We start from the raw sequence: 18,128 nt of genomic DNA on the forward strand, positions 1-18,128 counted from the left end.
ATATGCCTTGGAAGCGGCCCTAGAAAAAGGCAAAAAGACAAAAAAAAAATTTAGAAGGAATATAATATAGTCAAGAAAAAAATATATATATATACACACACATGTATATTTCTGGCACAAGTTGAATGTATAACTATAAAATGGCAGGAAATTTTATTGGAAAATAAATCTGTATCCCTAAAGGAGTGATTTTATATTCTTTTTTAGGCAGTTTGTAATTTATCCCATAAAGAATAGATAACATGTTCATGCAATTACATGAAATAATCAAGTCTATATTTTAGAAAGGTAAGTATGGTAACACTAAGGAGGATGAAATCGAGAGTTAAAATGGAATATAGGAAAGGAGTTGTGTAGCTATTTCTAGTCTAGGAGAAGATGATGATGAAGTAATAGGTATTGGGAAGAAAATTAGGGTAATAAAATATTTCAGAGGTTGAATACATAGGTCTTCAAGAATGTGGCTTAACAGGTTAAGGATCCAACATTGGACATTGTGTCCCTGAGGATGCTGGTTCAATCCCTGAATCCTTGGCCTTGCTCAGTGGGTTAAGGACCCTGAATTGCAGCAAGCTGCACCATAGGTCACAGATGTGGCTTGGATTCCTGTGTAGGCCAGCGCTGCAGTTCCACTTTGACCCCTAGCCCAGAAACTTCCATATGCAGCAGGTACAGCCCTAAAAAAAAAAATTCATGGAATGTCCATCAGCCAGAGGAAAAATTATGCTAGAAATCTAGAGAGATGACAAAATTGGTGTTATAGATTTGAGTTATCAACACAGAAATAACCATTGTAGCCATAAAAGTGAAATGGATTAACTATTCAGGGAGACAATAGAACAAAGATAAAATAGACTATGAAATCAATTATTTATTTTTTATTGTGTTAATTGCCGCACTTGCAGTAAAGTTCCTGGGCTCAGGGTCAAATCTGAGCTGCATTTGCAGGCATACACGACAGCCATAGCAATGCTGGATCCAAGCTACGTCTGCGACCTATGGTGCAGCTTGCTGTAATTCAGGGTCAGCGCAGGCACAAGCACAGCTTGTGGTAATGGTGGATCTTTAACCCACTGAGTGAGGCCATGGACCAAACTTGCATCCTCAGGGATACTGTCTTGGGTTCTTTACCCACTGAGCTCCTATGGAAACTTTCTATGAAATCCGTTTACTATTATGCTTTTTAAGAGCCAGATGGGGGGAAAAAAAAAAGAACCAAAATACCAGGTATGGAGCAAAATTATTCAAAGCAAATAGGTCTAGAATCAAGAGATTTAGGACCATGAAAAGGAAGGCAGAGAATTTCCAAGTTTATCAGTACTTCCTATTACTGCTGAGAAATTAAGTATGTAGAAAAATGAAGAGATACTGTTAGGTGTAGTAGGTCATTTCTGCCATTGTGAAAGCAGTTTCAGCACTGAAATAGATAACTTAGACTGAAATACTTTCAAAAGTGAATGGGGAGAAAAAACAGAGTAGTGAACATGGAAGACATATAAGCAGTTGCAGCATAATGATCTCACTTACGTGTGGAATATAAAAAAGACAAATTCAGAAACAGTAGAATAACAGTTACCACAAGCAAGTCTGGAAATGCTTCGTTAAAGGGACGGATTGCAGTTATAAGATGAACGACTTCTGGGGAATATAATGTACAGTATGGTGACTATATTTGATAATACTGGATCACATACTTGAAGCTTACTAAGAGATTATATGTTATGTATTCTCATCATACACACACACACACACACACACACACATGCATGCACAATTACTCATTATGTGAGGTAATGTAAGTGTTAAGTAACCTTATAGTAGTAATCATTTTTGCAGTATGTGTGTATCATATCATCACATTGTTCGCTTTTAACTTACACAATATTATGTGCAGCTATATTTCAATAAAACCAGAAAAAAAGAATCACTTGTTAAATATTCATGAATTTTGTGAGGCCTTGTTAAAGCTTTGGAAGCCTAAAAGCAGCCCAGGAGTTAATACTATGAAAATTGGGGGGGGGGGGGTGCAAATCGAACAGGAGAGAATAAAATGGAGTAGTGAGCATAGAAGACTTATAAGAATTTGGGTAGAAAACAAAAAGATCAGTAATTTATGTTGAAATAAGAAAATACCATTTATTAATTTCCCTTTAATGTAAAATATCAGTTTTATGACTTTAAAATAGAAAATAGAAACAAACAGGAAAAATTAAAAGTAACCATTACATCACCACAAAATTGTCTGAAATAGAATTAAGCTAAAATATAAGCTAAAGGAAAAAAATAGTTTAAAAAAACCTATATAAAATGCTAGAAAAACACACATTTAATGACTAAAAATATAATACTTGGAGTCAGAAGACCTAAGCTCGAATCTTGACAATGCTGTTTAGTAGCTGAGCGATTTCGGACAAGTCAAACAAACTTTTGAGACCTCCATAAACTGATTTTTAAAGAGATTTTGTGTAAAGTCTTACATGCATTTTGTAGACGAAAATCTGTATTTTCATGATTTAAAAGTATAATGGATTATTATTGGTGGATTAGAAAAGGCAGGATTTTAATGGAATGGGACAAACAAAAGTATATCAAAAGTAATGCCACAAAGTAACTTTCATGGTGCTCAAGAAGGAAGTCAAGATGCAGATACGATGTGGTCACTAACTCTTGTTAACGAGAAAAAGAAAGGGTGTGAAAACTGAGGAAATATTATAACACTTAATTTGGGGTGGATTTATTAAAATTATTTCAGTGTAGCTCTTCATGTAGTCCACATGGCCTAATTCACAATTATAAGAACAGAAAAAATATTTTTAATATCCGTATCTCAATTGTGAGTTTCATGCTACTATAGAGTCCTGGTATACCTAATAAATAGAGAGAAAAATACTATTTAGATTGCTTAATCAATTCCAGGCTTTTCTACTTTCTCTTTGTAGAATTGTGTTAACACAATATTGGATAAATATAACGTCTCTCTAATTAAACTAACCTATTTACAGTCAGAGGACAATTTATCATGCCTCACTCACACTTTTATTCATAACTAGTTTTCGATTAATGTTGAAAATATGAGGTTGTGCATCTCAGGGTGTTAAAAAAAAACCACTTTCATTTGATAGTGACATTAAGCATGACATAATATACATTTCAATGTGGTTATTATTGTGCAATTTTGAATTTAAAGTCTTTTACAAGATATTTTATTGCTATGACTTTACATGTGGCACATGCTCACTTCTCTTTGCAATTTCTCCTTTAGTGAAGACATGTGGCTCTAATCTTCAAGGACCAAGCGGGACCTTTACATCTCCCAACTTTCCATTCCAGTATGACAGCAATGCACAGTGTGTCTGGGTCATCACAGCAGTGAATACAAATAAGGTAAGTTAAAATCATCTCTGGTGGAAAAACATAATCAGAAAGGCAAATGCAAAGAGATTGTGAGGGAAGTGTAGTAAAAAAATTCATACCTAAATTATGATTTCTGAAATATTTCCTACTTATCCATTATATGAAAAATAAGCTTATATGAGAAAATTTGTGAAAATGTAAATTTAAAATAATGCAGTTCTACTCCAAGTTAACAAATAAATGAGAGCACATTAAAATTATAAATGAATACTTTCTGAGATACAACTTTGAAGGTTGCTAGTGTATATTTTTTTTCAAAGAAGACATAAATAAATGCTTTTCACTTCATATCTTTCTGCTTGACATATCATTCAGGCATATCATGTTTTTATATATAGCTGACTTTCAGTGGTTTTGTATTGCCACAGATCACACAGCTATTCTTAATTATAAAAAGCTGTTTTTAATGTGCTCTGCTCTAATAGAGCATTCATATTATGGATATTTCTAAGGTTGAGTTGTCTTTCTTTTTGACTAAAAATGAGTAATACATCTAAATATGTGTACATGTCGGTACTTCAAACAAAATTACAATGCTGAGTGGGCAAAAGAGCTATTCAGAAATTAGCTAGTTTTCTGTTCCTGTTCTGTCCTGCTTCTCTGTGTAAGAATGTACAGTGAGGATCTGAATAGGAAGAATTGTAGTACTTCATGGTATCTTTTCTGGGTTAGATTATGGAAAGGTGGGCAGTAAAGTCAATAAAACTGTGTCACATTTGTAGTTAAAAACTGACTTAGAATTTACTAATAACTTTGATAAAATTATTTAACCTCTCTGAAATTCAGTATATCTATAAAATGTGAATAATAATATCATGTATTTTACAGTGTTATGAGAAGTGAATGAGGTAATGCATTCAGAGTAGTTAGTAGAGTAAGTACTTTAAAAGCATTAGCTCATTGCTATTAGATACATTATATACTATTTTCCACAATGTTTGGGATTTTATGTTCATAAAATAAAATTCTAAGAGCGGCAGAGTTTTAAAAATCAACTCAGTGCTTGATTATACTTGTCTCATAAGAGAGCCCTGATTTATGAATTGTAAGAAATAACATCCGAGGTCTGCTCTCCCCTAAACTTACTGTATAAATGGGAAAATCACTAAATCTAACTTTTTACCTGCAGAAAGACTTTGCATTATTCATGTAACTTGTGTTGTCAATTCAGTTCAATTCAACAAATATTTATTTACTGAATAACTTTGGTGTGCAGATTATGAATTGTTGAGAATTTTTTTTAAATGAACTACTTAAAAAATTAAATTTACATTTATTGGTTATTCAGCAACATATCAGGTACTACTCCTAGTGCTTTTCATGAATTATTTAATCCTTAAATTTCCCCTAATAGGTAAATAATTTTATGTCTACCTTTAACAAAGAGACTAAATAATTTGTCTAAGATCACTTCGGTAGCCAAGGTCAATGCTATGTACTTTATAATATGTGTGTTATTTACAATAACATGTCTCACACTAAGACATGGAATATCTTATACAAAAATGAGCATGAAGCAAATTCATTATAAAGTTTGAAACAAACATTATATTATCTTGCATTGAGAGATAAATCTTTTGTGTCATGGTAATTACCTATAATTGCCAGTAAGTGTAATCATCTCTTTGTCTATAAGATGTCTACTTTGTTAAGTTTAATTCATTTCACCACTGAGTTACCTGAAGTTTCACAGAGGTCATCACATTTCTCCTTGTTTATCTTCACCAATCCGCCAGACTTTTATCTCTTCTATTTCTCTCTAAAATAATCCAGTTTATTTTCTAAGGAAGATATAATTCCTTGCTTTGCTATTTTTATTAAATAGCTGATTTGAGGACATTAATTTTTGATCTGTTGACTTAACACTGATTTTAAGATATCCTATAAAAATCCAAGCTTTTTCAACTATGACCTACAGTTAGAATTATATTTTACATTGTGGTCCAGTTCACACACACACACTACAAACACATGCACACACACAACATAATGCTACAAAACAGTGTTCCCTTACTACATGAATGCATTTCTCTATTTTGTAATCTATTTATTTTTAAAATATTGGTTATATCTCAGATCAATTTTATTATGTGCTAACAAGTTATACCATATATTTTGATGATATATGCAAATATAAAAAGTATCTGTGTGTATGCAGATATACCTATTGCATAGTGATATAATTAATCACAGATCACCACCAAAAAATAAACTTATTTAGGCTTTCGTTTTCTAAACTATAAAATAAAGATAATAATGCCTTCCTCATAGGGCTTTTGGAAGGATTATATAACATACACCATGTGCTTAGAATAGTGTCTGGAATACAGTACTTATTCAAGAAATGTTATCAATAATGATATTACTATTACTCCTCCTATTGTGACTAGTACTACCACTATCACCATCACTATCACCACTACTACCACCACATGCCCACAGTGTGATGAGGCATAATGCCTCTATCAGTGTTTGATCTTAGCTTCCCACTGTGCAGATAACACATGCTGTCACACATTTAAGAAATTGGAGGATCCTTGTGGAGACTCCCTGCTGATATTAGTCATTGGGAGCCATCAGCAGATGTTTCTAAAAAGTCAGAATAGGCTTATGCCAAGAAAGTTTGAAAAAAGGAACTGGAGAGAGCTGTGAGCTTTTGCTTCCTGACCCCGAGATATTTTACTGCAAAGTAGGTTATCTTAATGACAACCTTGGAGGAATCAATAAGAGCCATGGTCATCATTCTGTGACATATTTTTTTTTTCCCCCTCAGCTGCCCAGCCTCTCAGCAACAGCTGTAGCTAGGTGGTGTGGAGAGAGGAGTGCAGTATTGTATCTAGCACTTTCTATTCATAGTATTATAGCTCTTGGAACTTCTGGAATCTCTAACCAGTGTAGAGGAAAGTCACTGGGATGATTTAATTATTCTCATAATTCTCACACAACCAGAGTCACAGCGGTTACATATCATCAAAGGGTACAAGTCTGTCTAATCCCTTTGTTCAATATTACATATCTTCCTTGAATTTCAGTCCCCTCCTGACCTAACAGCAAAACCACTCACACTGTATGATAACAGAAGAAAGGATAGAAGGGAAGGAGCAAAATCTGAAGTTATAACAAGTCACAATTTGAAGGAAACACTCTGGGTGGAATAAAAAGGAGGCTGCTTAGAACGGTCAGTGAAGACCTTTCTGAACAAATGAGATTTAATCCAGTATTGAAGAATGACAGGGGACTAGCAATCAAACATGAGAGTAGGCAGAAGGAAAAGTATTTGTAAAGTACTAATGTCTTCTAGAAACTAAAAAGATGGGTAGGGTGTTATGGCATGGTGGGTAAGGAGAAGAATGAAAGAAATGGAGGCTATGGAGGTGAAGAAAGTCCGAAGCACACAGGGCCCTCTGAGATTCATCCAAAAATGTAATGAAGAGCATGGCCTAAACAATTGCACTCTTTCTTCATACATATATCTCTTAAATGTCACCTTCTCTCCACTGTATCACTGACCACCTAGGTTACAACTCCTTGGATCGTTTTTTTGTTTGTTTGTTTTTTTGTTTGTTTGTTTGTTTTGTCTTTTGTCTTTTTTGTTGTTGTTATTGCTATTTCTTGGGCCGCTCCCGTGGCATATGGAGGTTCCCAGGCTAGGGGTCTAATTGGAGCTGTAGCCGCCGGCCTACGCCAGAGCCACAGCAACGCGGCATCCGAGCCGCGTCTGCAACCTACACCACAGCTCACGGCAACGCCGGATCGTTAACGCACTGAGCAAGGGCAGGGACCGAACCCGCAACCTCATGGTTCCTAGTTGGATTCGTTAACCACTGCGCCACGACGGGAACTCCTGGATCGTTTTTTTTTTTACAGCACCTTATAACACATTGGTATTTGAAGACCTCATGTCATATGACATTATGTCATATGCTCCTTTTCTATCTTTTTTATAATTCCCTGATGAAGGGAGGAAAGTTTGTATACCCAGCACTAGGATAGTGCTGGTAAAGTGTAAGCTCTAAATAAAAATTTATAAATGAATTAATTAGGAGTTTTTACGGAGAGGACTTAACATGATCTGATTTTTGTTTCAATATAACATCCAAAATTTAAAATAGAGGCTTATTAATTGAAGTGCAGTTCATAGAACAGGAAACAATAGTATAACTACCTCTCCCTACTCTTATTCTAACCACTTGCTGCAAAGAATATTCATTCATGGGCCAGGATTCTTTCTTCCTGGATAGCTGTCACAAGCAATGGGTTCAATGGCAAATAATCCCTCTTACACCCTAAATTCTTGGGCTTCTACATAAATTACTTACTCAAAAAGATAATTTTGGTGGTAAACAAAGTCTTCCAAAAGATGTATTAATTAATAATACTTGAAGAAATTACATACGCAAAAGTAAATGAAGACCATGAATTGACAAGCTAATATCTTGCATCCTTCCTCTTTGGTACTATAAGGAAAATAATAAGGATAAACTGAGGAAGCACTGTATGCCTCATTGTATATTTGAGCGCACAGTATCTGAGTCTCACTAGCATGGTGTATGTTTGGTTACTTTAAACTAATCTCATTTTTTAAAATAAAGCTTCAAGCCAAAGATTCTCTGTAAAAAAAAAAAAATAAAGATATAGATGAATAAAGGGAGAGATAGATACCCTGGATCAGGCTGACTTCACTATTAATGAGGGACAAAACTGGCAAAATAGTACTTCTTATCAAATTAATTTAATGAACCACACAGATTTGTTTTAAAAAGTTTTTTGATATATACAAGGTAACAGACACAAATTTGTAATGAATGTCATCCTAAAACCAATAACAATTATCTGCAAGCATTTTCTTCGAAATTTGTAACTTCAAGTTGATCATTTATATGTACTATGAAATTTAAATTATATCCTCCAGTAGCTAAGCATGAATAAATGACAGAAAATAACCAATGGCTTTGTAGTGTTATATTATAGATTTAATATTTGATGCACTTTTCATTTTATGTAGTTTCTTCTCTTCAGTGAAACATTTGTAGTGCTGTATTTAATCTGTCATTGTTACATACCAGTGATGCCCTAAAGGGGAAGACCAGTGAACAGATACAAAAAGCATAGAAAAGTAAAACAAAGCTGAAAGGTTTTATCATTCCATCAATATCTCACATCTCCTCCTCTGTCTCTAAAATATAAACCTTTGTAAGAACTGAAACTATTAACCTGATGCTGGCAGCAAAGTGGATGAACGTAGAGAATTCTCTAGACTGACACTTCTCATTTTAGAATGGCCTAGTCCAGAGTCTTGGGATGTATCTTCTGTAATAAAATATATAAGTGTAATAGTAGAGTGTATAATCCTTTAGAATATGAAAGATTAATTTATTCCTCTAAAATGAGATTACTTGCAAATATGTTACATTGGTATGAGTCACATTTAAGCCTTTTATATATTACAATATTTACTTGTTTCACAAATTTTTTGTTTGTTTTGGTTTTTTTTTTTGCTATTTCTTTGGGCCGCTCCCGTGGCATATGGAGGTTCCCAGGCTAGGGGTCCAATCGGAGCTGTAGCCGCTGGCCTATGCCAGAGCCACAGCAACGCGGGATCCAAGCCGAGTCTGTGACCTACACCACAGCTCATGGCAAGGCCAGATCCTTAACCCACTAAGCAAGGGCAGGGACCGAACCTGCAACCTCATGGTTCCTAGTCGGATTGGTTAACCACTGCGCCAGGATGGCAACTCCCACAAATTTAATATAAATATGCCTTTGTATATTTTTCTCCAAAAATATGCAAATTAGAATGATTACTAATTAAACAGTAATTGAATACTAATTTTCCATATGCACATGTAATACGTATCATACATAATACATATCACAAAACAGTCAAATCTTAGGATTATTCTGAAATATGTGATTTTTAACAAATGTGTTGCATATTCTGCTTTGTTTGAGTTAGATTATACCCATAATATTTGATAAAATAGTCTTGTGTGGCATGGATTTTTTTGAATGGGCTTTTGACTAGTGCTTCTATATGTATGAAAAGAGAAAAGGGGAAAATGACCACAATAATTTTTAGTTGGGGTAAAAATTCTAGATTGGGTCTACTCTTCTCCACCCCTATTTCATAGCTCAAGTTTAGGTCCTCAGTTTCTTTAACTCTTCCTCTTCAAATCCAGATGTTCCTGCTGCTGAAGTAAGCACATGAAAAGTAACTAAAATCCTAACGCTCTGCTCAAAACCCTTTTTTACTGTTCCTCATTTATAAGATAAAGTTCAAAGTCCTTAACATGATGTAGTTCCTACCTCCATATTTAGTCTTCCTTTTCATAATGTCTTGTTTCACAGTAGGCATTATAAAAACAAAAACTTTTTTCTTTCCACTGTACCATTTTTCATACTCTCCCCTACAATTTTCTTCCCCAGTTCCCATCTTTCCTTTGCACTGCCTGGGGATTTTCACCTTAAGGAAATCTTTTCACTTTACTGTTTAACTGAATTGGGCAGATCTCATCCCTGCTCCCATGTAACCCTGTGTGTCCACATCCCAAAGCACTTAACACAGGGTATTATATTTATCTTGTTTATGTCTTGTCTCCAAATTGAACTATGGTCACCAAAGTCTGGGAAGTATATGGAAAGAGAAGTGCTTTAATGAGGTGTCAAACTGATTGTGTAATATGGCATTGCATACCTTAAACTTTGTATGCAAAGCTTACATTTATATATATTTTGTAATTATGCCTATATTGTGAATTTTAGATTTCATCATCTGGTAGGAAATATACTTGTTGATAACAAAGTGAATTAGAGTCATTCTGAAATGAACATAATAGAGAAAAGCTACTTCCAGCATAGATTTTGAAGAGGGAACTTTACTTTTTGAATCATAGTGTGGGCGCACAAAAAAAAAAAAAAAAAAAAAAAGAACTTCATCCTCAAGATCCATTGTGAACAGATGTAAAATTTATGATGATTAGCTTAACATAGCTAATAATAACTGTCATTTATTGAAGGCCTACTATATAACAATCACATTGTGTTCTGTTTTACAAACTCTGTTTAATTCAATACCTACTTCAACCTTAGGAATTATGAATTATAAATACTCTTTTATAGTTATGAAACTTCCCCCAAATAACTTAACATTCTGTGACAGAGATGAGGCTTAAACCCTAGTTTTGCCTGTGCCTTTATATTATTCTGTCTCACTAATGTGAATACCTTGGTATTCATATTAAAGCATCATTAATTTATTTAGTTAAATAACATCAAATGTTCATTGAGTGTGGTGCTTGTCATTTTGGTAAAAATTGTCCTATGCAACTAGAGTACAGCTAGAGAAATACTGAGAAATGTCATCAGATTTCAGAATTAATTTGATGCAAAAAATACAGTTTATTGTGGAAGATGAATAACTTGTAGCAATTCATGTTTCCTATATTTTTTCCCACAATTGATGTAATATTCATTACTTTTCAGATATCAGAAATTATCTTCCCTTACCATCACTTTTTAATACATGAGACACATGTGCAACATCAAAGAATTTATTTAGAAATTACATTATTATATATCAGGTGTTTGGTAGACAGAAAGTATTTCCTAAATTGCAGACCTGTGCTGTGCAAACTCAGAATAGTGTGATATTTGAGCACTTGGACTGTGGTATTAGGCAAGTCTGAGATTGAATTTAGTTCCATCACTGTTAGCCAGATAAACACAGTCAAATTACTGGCAAGGCATATTTTTTAAACTTAGAATTGATTATACCTATTTATACACTAGAATGTTTTCAGTTTAAGTATAGAGAAACTATTTTTAAATAATACGGAAGTGCATTATTTAGCACAACATACTGTCCAGAGGTATGCAAGCCTCAAGCATAGATTAAAAAACATCCCTCTCTTGGCTCTAGGCATCTCCATGTGTTGGCTTTATCCTCAAACTATGTAATGCAAGATGACTTTAATCAATACATCCATATCCAGTCAGCACCAAAGAGGATTGATTCTTTGTATTTCATTGTGCACCAAGAAATATTTTCCCAAAAGGCCCCTGAAATATTGCTCCTCACCTTCCATTGAACAGAATTAGGTCACCTACTAATATCTTATCTTATCCCTGACATTCAAAATAGTACTGCTAAGATTGACATATACTCAGGACACATTCCATGAAACTTGGTATGAGATCAGCAGTCCCTAAAACATGAGGATAACATAGGAAGTTATGAAGCTGAACAAAATCAATGTCCCGTTCAGAAGAAAAATGTCTGGAGTGAACAAGTGGTTGTTGGATAGGCAATCGATAGTTTCTGCCACAGTCCACCCCTTTCATTACCACTGAGTAAAGCCAGGGATCAAACTCACGTCTTCATGGATACTACTAGTTGGGACATTACCACTGAGCCACGAGGGGAACTCCTTCATACTCTTGATGTTATTTATTACATTCTAGTTTGAACAAAAATATTTTATTTTCTTTTTGTTTTTACAAATTACCTTATACATTCTACTATTTTTTTTTTCTTTTGGAAACATCTCAATATAACATTTTTGAGTTTTGCTCTGATGCTTTATTTATATTAATGTCTCCAGATTTGACCAAGGCAGTTTTATTCTTTTAATGAATAGATTTTACTTCTAAAGAACTAGTCCACTAATCAAGTTTAAACTAAGCCTCCAAGAATCAAATTAAAATGAATATGTTCTACCAATTCTATCTGGCTATTCTAGCTTCTCAGTGATTGGGTGTCATTGAAATTGTTCAAGAATTGTAAGTGTCTAAAATTTCAGTGACAGCTCAGTGGTTAAGTGGTTATCTGAAAGTATATGGATTAGTTAGTAATTAATTCATCACTTAATTTAAAATGAAATAGAGTTCTCATTGTTGCATATATACATGCATAACTCTAAGTTACAATTCAGACAAAATAAAATCTACCATTAAATGGGTGTCCATATTTTTTAGGACATGATTAAACAATAAGGGTTTGGCATAGAATTAGCAATCAACTATCAGTCACTTATTAGATTCCTAATTTGTATCTGCTAGCCTATTAGGCTTTTAAAGCCATATAATAGAAGACATGTCCTGATTTAAAATGAGTGCACTCGTGGATCTGTTGTGAAATGGCTTGTGGTAAAATGGGTCATGTGATTTCGCTTTTGAAAGGGTGCCAGATGAGGTACTTTGAAGTGTCCTCCCACTGAAATAGAAGAAACACATTTTTCAGTGCATTGTTGGTTCACAATAAAGTAAACGATGTCTATAAGACTATGCACACATAGTATAAAAACACAAGTACAATTACACATATGTAATAACAGAATCATGAACTGAAATGAAAGTAGGAGATTGAATGGAAAGGTATTTGGAGATGAAATGTAAAGAAAGCTTGATTTTCCTTTTTGCAAATGACAATAACTCCCTGGAATTAGAGACTAAAACCGCGGCCCCGTCTCCTTGGATCAACAAGAAGCTGAACTTGAAACTTTAGGATTTAGTTGAAAGCCTCAAAGAATGTTAGATTGGCACCAGCTTGGTAGTAACACTTGGATCCAGTTAGCAGAAAATGAATGAAATTATACCCAGTTTAAGACCTTCAGAGTTCTCAGAGTTTAAGCCCCAATAAAAATGTGTTTACTATAAAGTATGACTAAAGACATAGGTAAGCAATCCACCATGAGTAAGTTACTAGAATTAACAAACAGAGTTTCTGCTGGAAATTAGGGCATTCAGAAGCACTCTGGGAGTTCCCACTGGAAGCTCTGCAGTGCCAGTACGCAAGTTTGATCCCTGACCAGCACAGTGGGTTAAAGGATCTGACATTCCCATAGCTGGCAAAGGTCACAACTATGGCTTGGATCTGATCCCTGGCCCAGGAACTCCATAAGCCGCAAGGCAGCCAAAAAAAAAAAAAAAAAAAAGGCCCTAGGCCTCCAGTGTATGACAGATTTTTAAAAGTCATGTGTGCCCGTCGCAAGACACGTGCTCAGAAAGACGTGTAAAGACACTAAGACACTAAGTTTTCACCACTATCTGATCTATAGGCTTAGTGCAGCAGCAAGTAACTCTAATACTGGCTTTAATACTGAGTAACTCAGTATTGAGACAATCCTCAAAAACTGGAAGAGGTCTTGCTTTGTTTTGAATGCTTCTGTCCCTTCAGAATCCTAAAGCTCAATATAATATTAGAAAATGCGTCTTTTGGGAGGAGGTCCTGAGGGTGGAAACCTCATGAACAGGATTTGTGTTCTTATAAAAGAGACTCCAATGGGCTCCCTAGAACCTTCTGCCATGTTAGGCTACAACAAAAAGTTGGCCTTCTATGAAACAGGAAGCTTGCTTTCACCATACACTAAAGCAACCAGGGACTTGCCAGCCTTGAGAACTGAGACAAAATAAATGTCTTTTGTTTACAAACCACTTAGTTTATTGTGTTTTGTTATAGCAGCCCAAACATGGGTATATTTTTGAACTTAAAGAAACTCCAGTTAAAACATTATATAGACACGTCTTCAAAAATCAAAAAAAAAAAAAAAGTAAACTCTGGGGAAGGGGGAAAATCTGATTTTCAGAAATACCACATTATAATATTCAAAAATCTAGTTTTTAGCAACAATAAGGAAATCACAAAATATGCAAAGAAACAGAATAGTGTGGCCATTCAAAGGAACAAAATTAGTTTACAGGAAACATCCCTGAAGACATACAGTCATCAAATGTACTAGACAAAAATGTTAAACAACTTCATTAATTATGCTCAAAGGGCATGGACCAAAAAAAAAAAAAGGAAAAAAAATGAAAACAATGCAAAAAATCACTTTTATACCATATAGATTGGTAGAAGTAATAGAATCTAATGTATATAAGTTGTGAGCATTTAAATTGGTAAAATATTATCCAAACTATATGGTGCAATATTATAAATGTTTGCTTTACTTTCATCCAGAGATTGCACTTATAAGTACATACATTACATAGAGATATACTTGTACATTTGAACCAGAAAATTTTAATATTGCTCATAACCATGTTGCTTATAATAGTGAAAAAGTGGGAAACAACTTAAATCTCTATTAACAGGCAGTTATTAATTGAGAGCACTAATATTTAACTCAGTGTAGAACAGGGAAACGTTTTTTTAAATTTTAGCCATGTAAAATTCAGTGTTTTTATGTATTCCGTATTTAAACCTGACCAAAACAATTGCTTTAGTCAATGCTAATAAAAGATGATTTTAAAAAAATCAAGAAATAGACATAATCAAAAATATATTTTTTGTTATAATGCTTAAAAATGTCAGGATATGAAACCTCTCATTTCTTTAAATCACTTCTTTTTAAAATACGAATGTAAAAAATAATTATAAAATTGTTTTTAAATAATAATTTAAAATGTTAAAGCCTTTTTCACTTATCCTCTGGTACTATTGGTAGCTTTAGGCATTCATTTACCTTTTCTGTTATTGAATAATACTTTATTATAAATTGTTTTTTGCTCAAGGCATGATTCTAAGTAGGACAATATTTAATGTCTTCTTGTACAGATTCTTAATTATAGTATTCTTTAATATTGGGTTCTTAATTTAACAATTATAATTTAGTTAAATATGAATTTTGACATAGATACATAAAAAGTAAATGAGTGCATGAGTATATTTTGTTAACAAATAATATTAAATTGTCTTTGAATAATGTGTCTCCCAAAGAATTGTGCTCCCCATTTTGCCAGCAAATATATGAGAGGAAATCTATTACTTAAAGATACAGAAAAATAAACTTGATGCCTTTAAATCTAGTGATCTAGATTCAAATTTATCTCTAACATTTTTTAAGCTTTACTATTTAACGGAAATAATACACTGTGTTTTTACATTCTGGTCATAAAAGTATATGCAAGTGTATGAAAAACCACTCTCCACCTACATGTACTTTTTATAAAGCTTTCTCAAATTAGATTTGCATTCAAATGCCTCAAATAAGAGTGTCCTATAAACAGAAGCCATACCATTTCATTGAAAAACTATTACAGGAGTTCTCGTTGTGGCTCAGTGGTTAACAAATCCATCTAGAAACGATGAGGTTGTGGGTTCGATCCCTGGCCTCGCTCAGTGGGTTAAGTATCTGGCGTTGCCGTGAGCTGTGGTGTAGGTCGCAGATGTGGCTTGGATCTGGAGTTGCTGTTATAGGCCAGCAGCTGTGGCTCCGATTGGATCCCTAGCCTGGGAACCTCCATGTGCTGTGGGTACGGCCCTAGAAAAGACAAAAAAAAAAAAGACAAAAAAGAAAAGAGAAAAACTATTACAGAAGATATACTATAGTAAATGAAATTTTATTATAATTACAGTTATTAAACTTTAAGAATAGTCTCACATGATCTCTTGCTATAGAATGAAATTCATATATAGATAGCTAGAGATATATAGGTATATAGTACATCTGAAGTGCACTTTAAATGTTTTTCTCCCATTGCTTTTTTGTTTGGTTTTGTTGTATAATGTGATATATTTGAGATATTTGTTTTTGTTTACTGCTAGGTTATCCAGATAAATTTTGAAGAATTTGATCTGGAGATTGGCTATGATACCTTGACAATTGGTGATGGAGGTGAAGTTGGAGACCCAAGGACTGTGCTCCAAGTGTAAGTACTCACTGTTTCTTTCTTGATGTAGTCTATCAGGTCTTTATGAAATTTTACTCATTTTTTTTTCATTGATCCTTCCCACTACCACCAAGAGAAGAAGCCTAGTAAATACCTTAGTTATTATCATCAACCTGCATGTAGTACATTTACTAGTCCTTCTTCAATGAAGCCTAACACAAATACTTAGAATACACTGCCAGAAAGGAGCCCATTGGAAATGGAGGCCTAGAATGAAATTGGAGAGTGGATGATTAGCCTTATTTTTGCATGCACCTTTGCCCCCTCAGAGTTTTAAAATAGATTGAAAAAAGAAATATGCAGTTGATCCCACATAAAATAATACCAGTACCGAAAACTGGTGGGTGCTAGTAATTTATTGGAACTTAATCATACCTAGCCATCAAGATCTCAAGTGGAGAGTTCATCAGTAGTTGGAGACAAAGTAGTTAGCAATGAAAAATTCACAAATCTGAGCCAGATCTGAGACCAAAAATTCTTAATGTGAGCCGAAAGAATGAACATGTATAGAGAAAAGGGTAAATGTTAGGAAATGTATTTATTGCCTAGGCCTTGACTCCCCATTCTAATAATCTGCTTCTGTTAGTGACAAGAAGCAATGTTTCAAAACAAGTATATTGTTTTCTCTGTGATGACCTCAAAAGCTTATTTCTCTCAGAATTCCTTTTAATAGCTGTAGATTTGTGATTCCTTTTTTTTTTTTTTTCTTTTTCCTTCAGGATTCAGTCAAGTCACATATTGCAATATTGCATTTGATTATCCTGTCTTTTTAGTTTCTTTTTCTTTTTTTTTTTGGCTTTTGTCTTTTGAGGGCTGCACCCAGGGCATATGGAGGTTCCCAGGCTAGGGGTCTAATCAGAGCTGTAGCTGCCAGCCTACGCCACAGACACAGCAATGCCAGATCTGAGCTGTGTCTGCAACCTATACCACAGCTCACAACAACACCAGATCCTTAACCCACTGAACAAGGCCAGGGATCAAACCTGCAACCTCATGGTTCCTAGTTGGATTTGTTTCTGCTGCACCACGAAGGGAACTCCCCTTGATTTGCAATTCATTTATTAATATGATGTTTCTCAAAAATGGGGTTTATTTGCATCACAGTTATCCAGTTCATGTTTAAAAATGTAGACGTCTATATTCTTATCTGAATTATTTTAATGAGTATGTCTGGGATTTGGACCCCCAAATATACCTTTTAATAGACTTATCACATAATCCTTATAGACACCAAAGTTGAAGTACTTCTGCTATAATATTTAAAATATTATTTTCAGCATAAACAAATCTAGAAGTAATGTCCTTATCATGAGTGTATTTTTAAATAGGAGCATGATTGACTATACTATCATATTAATTTTAGATGTACATCAGTGATTTTATGTGTATAAAATGGTCACCACAATATATACATATATAAATGGTCACCACAATGTCTACCATCTGCGACCAAAGTTATTGCAGTATTATTGACTATATCCCATATACATTACATCCCCATGTTATAACTTGAAGTTTGTACCTCTTAACCCCTTTTGTATATCTTAACTACCCCCGAATCCTGCTCCCAATTGGCAAATACCAGTTTGTTCTCTGTAACTGAGTCTGTTTCTGTTTCGTTTAGTTTGTCCATTCTTTTATATTTCACATATAAATGAAATAATATGGTAGTTGTGTCTCTGCTAACTTATGCCATTTTTCATTTAATTTATGTTAATCATATTTTTTGCATTCTTTAACTCTAATTGGTTCTTTCTTATATATAATTTGTTGAAGTTTTCACTGTGTTTCTACATTTTTCTCCTAACCAGTGAGCACTTTTATGACCGTCATTTTGAATTCTTTATCAAGTAGATATCTTCTTCTTCTTCTTCTTTTTTTTTTTTTTCCTTTTTTGGCCACACACGTGGCATATGGAAGTTCCCAGGCCAGGGTTTGAATCCAAACCACACCTACCTCAAGCCACATCTGCATCCTATGCCACAATTGTGGCAACTCTGGATCTTCAACCCACTACACTGGGCCAGGGATCAAACTGTTAATGA

At 34.1% G+C, this 18,128-nt stretch overlaps 1 protein-coding gene across 2 annotated transcripts in view; it reads left to right on the forward strand.

Annotated features, from left to right (window-relative positions):
- CSMD3 (CUB and Sushi multiple domains 3) overlaps window positions 1–18,128 on the forward strand; it is a 1,203,192-nt gene that overhangs the window by 600,826 nt on the left and 584,238 nt on the right. For both annotated transcript variants that reach the window (XM_047783389.1, XM_047783390.1), the window contains 2 exons: window positions 3,263–3,384; window positions 15,959–16,062. In XM_047783389.1, the coding sequence (XP_047639345.1) occupies window positions 3,263–3,384; window positions 15,959–16,062 (226 nt within the window). The remainder of the gene's footprint in view (window positions 1–3,262; window positions 3,385–15,958; window positions 16,063–18,128) is intronic.

This window comes from Phacochoerus africanus, chromosome 6 (genome assembly GCF_016906955.1).
Source record: "Phacochoerus africanus isolate WHEZ1 chromosome 6, ROS_Pafr_v1, whole genome shotgun sequence".
Taxonomy (NCBI): Eukaryota; Metazoa; Chordata; class Mammalia; order Artiodactyla; family Suidae; genus Phacochoerus; species Phacochoerus africanus.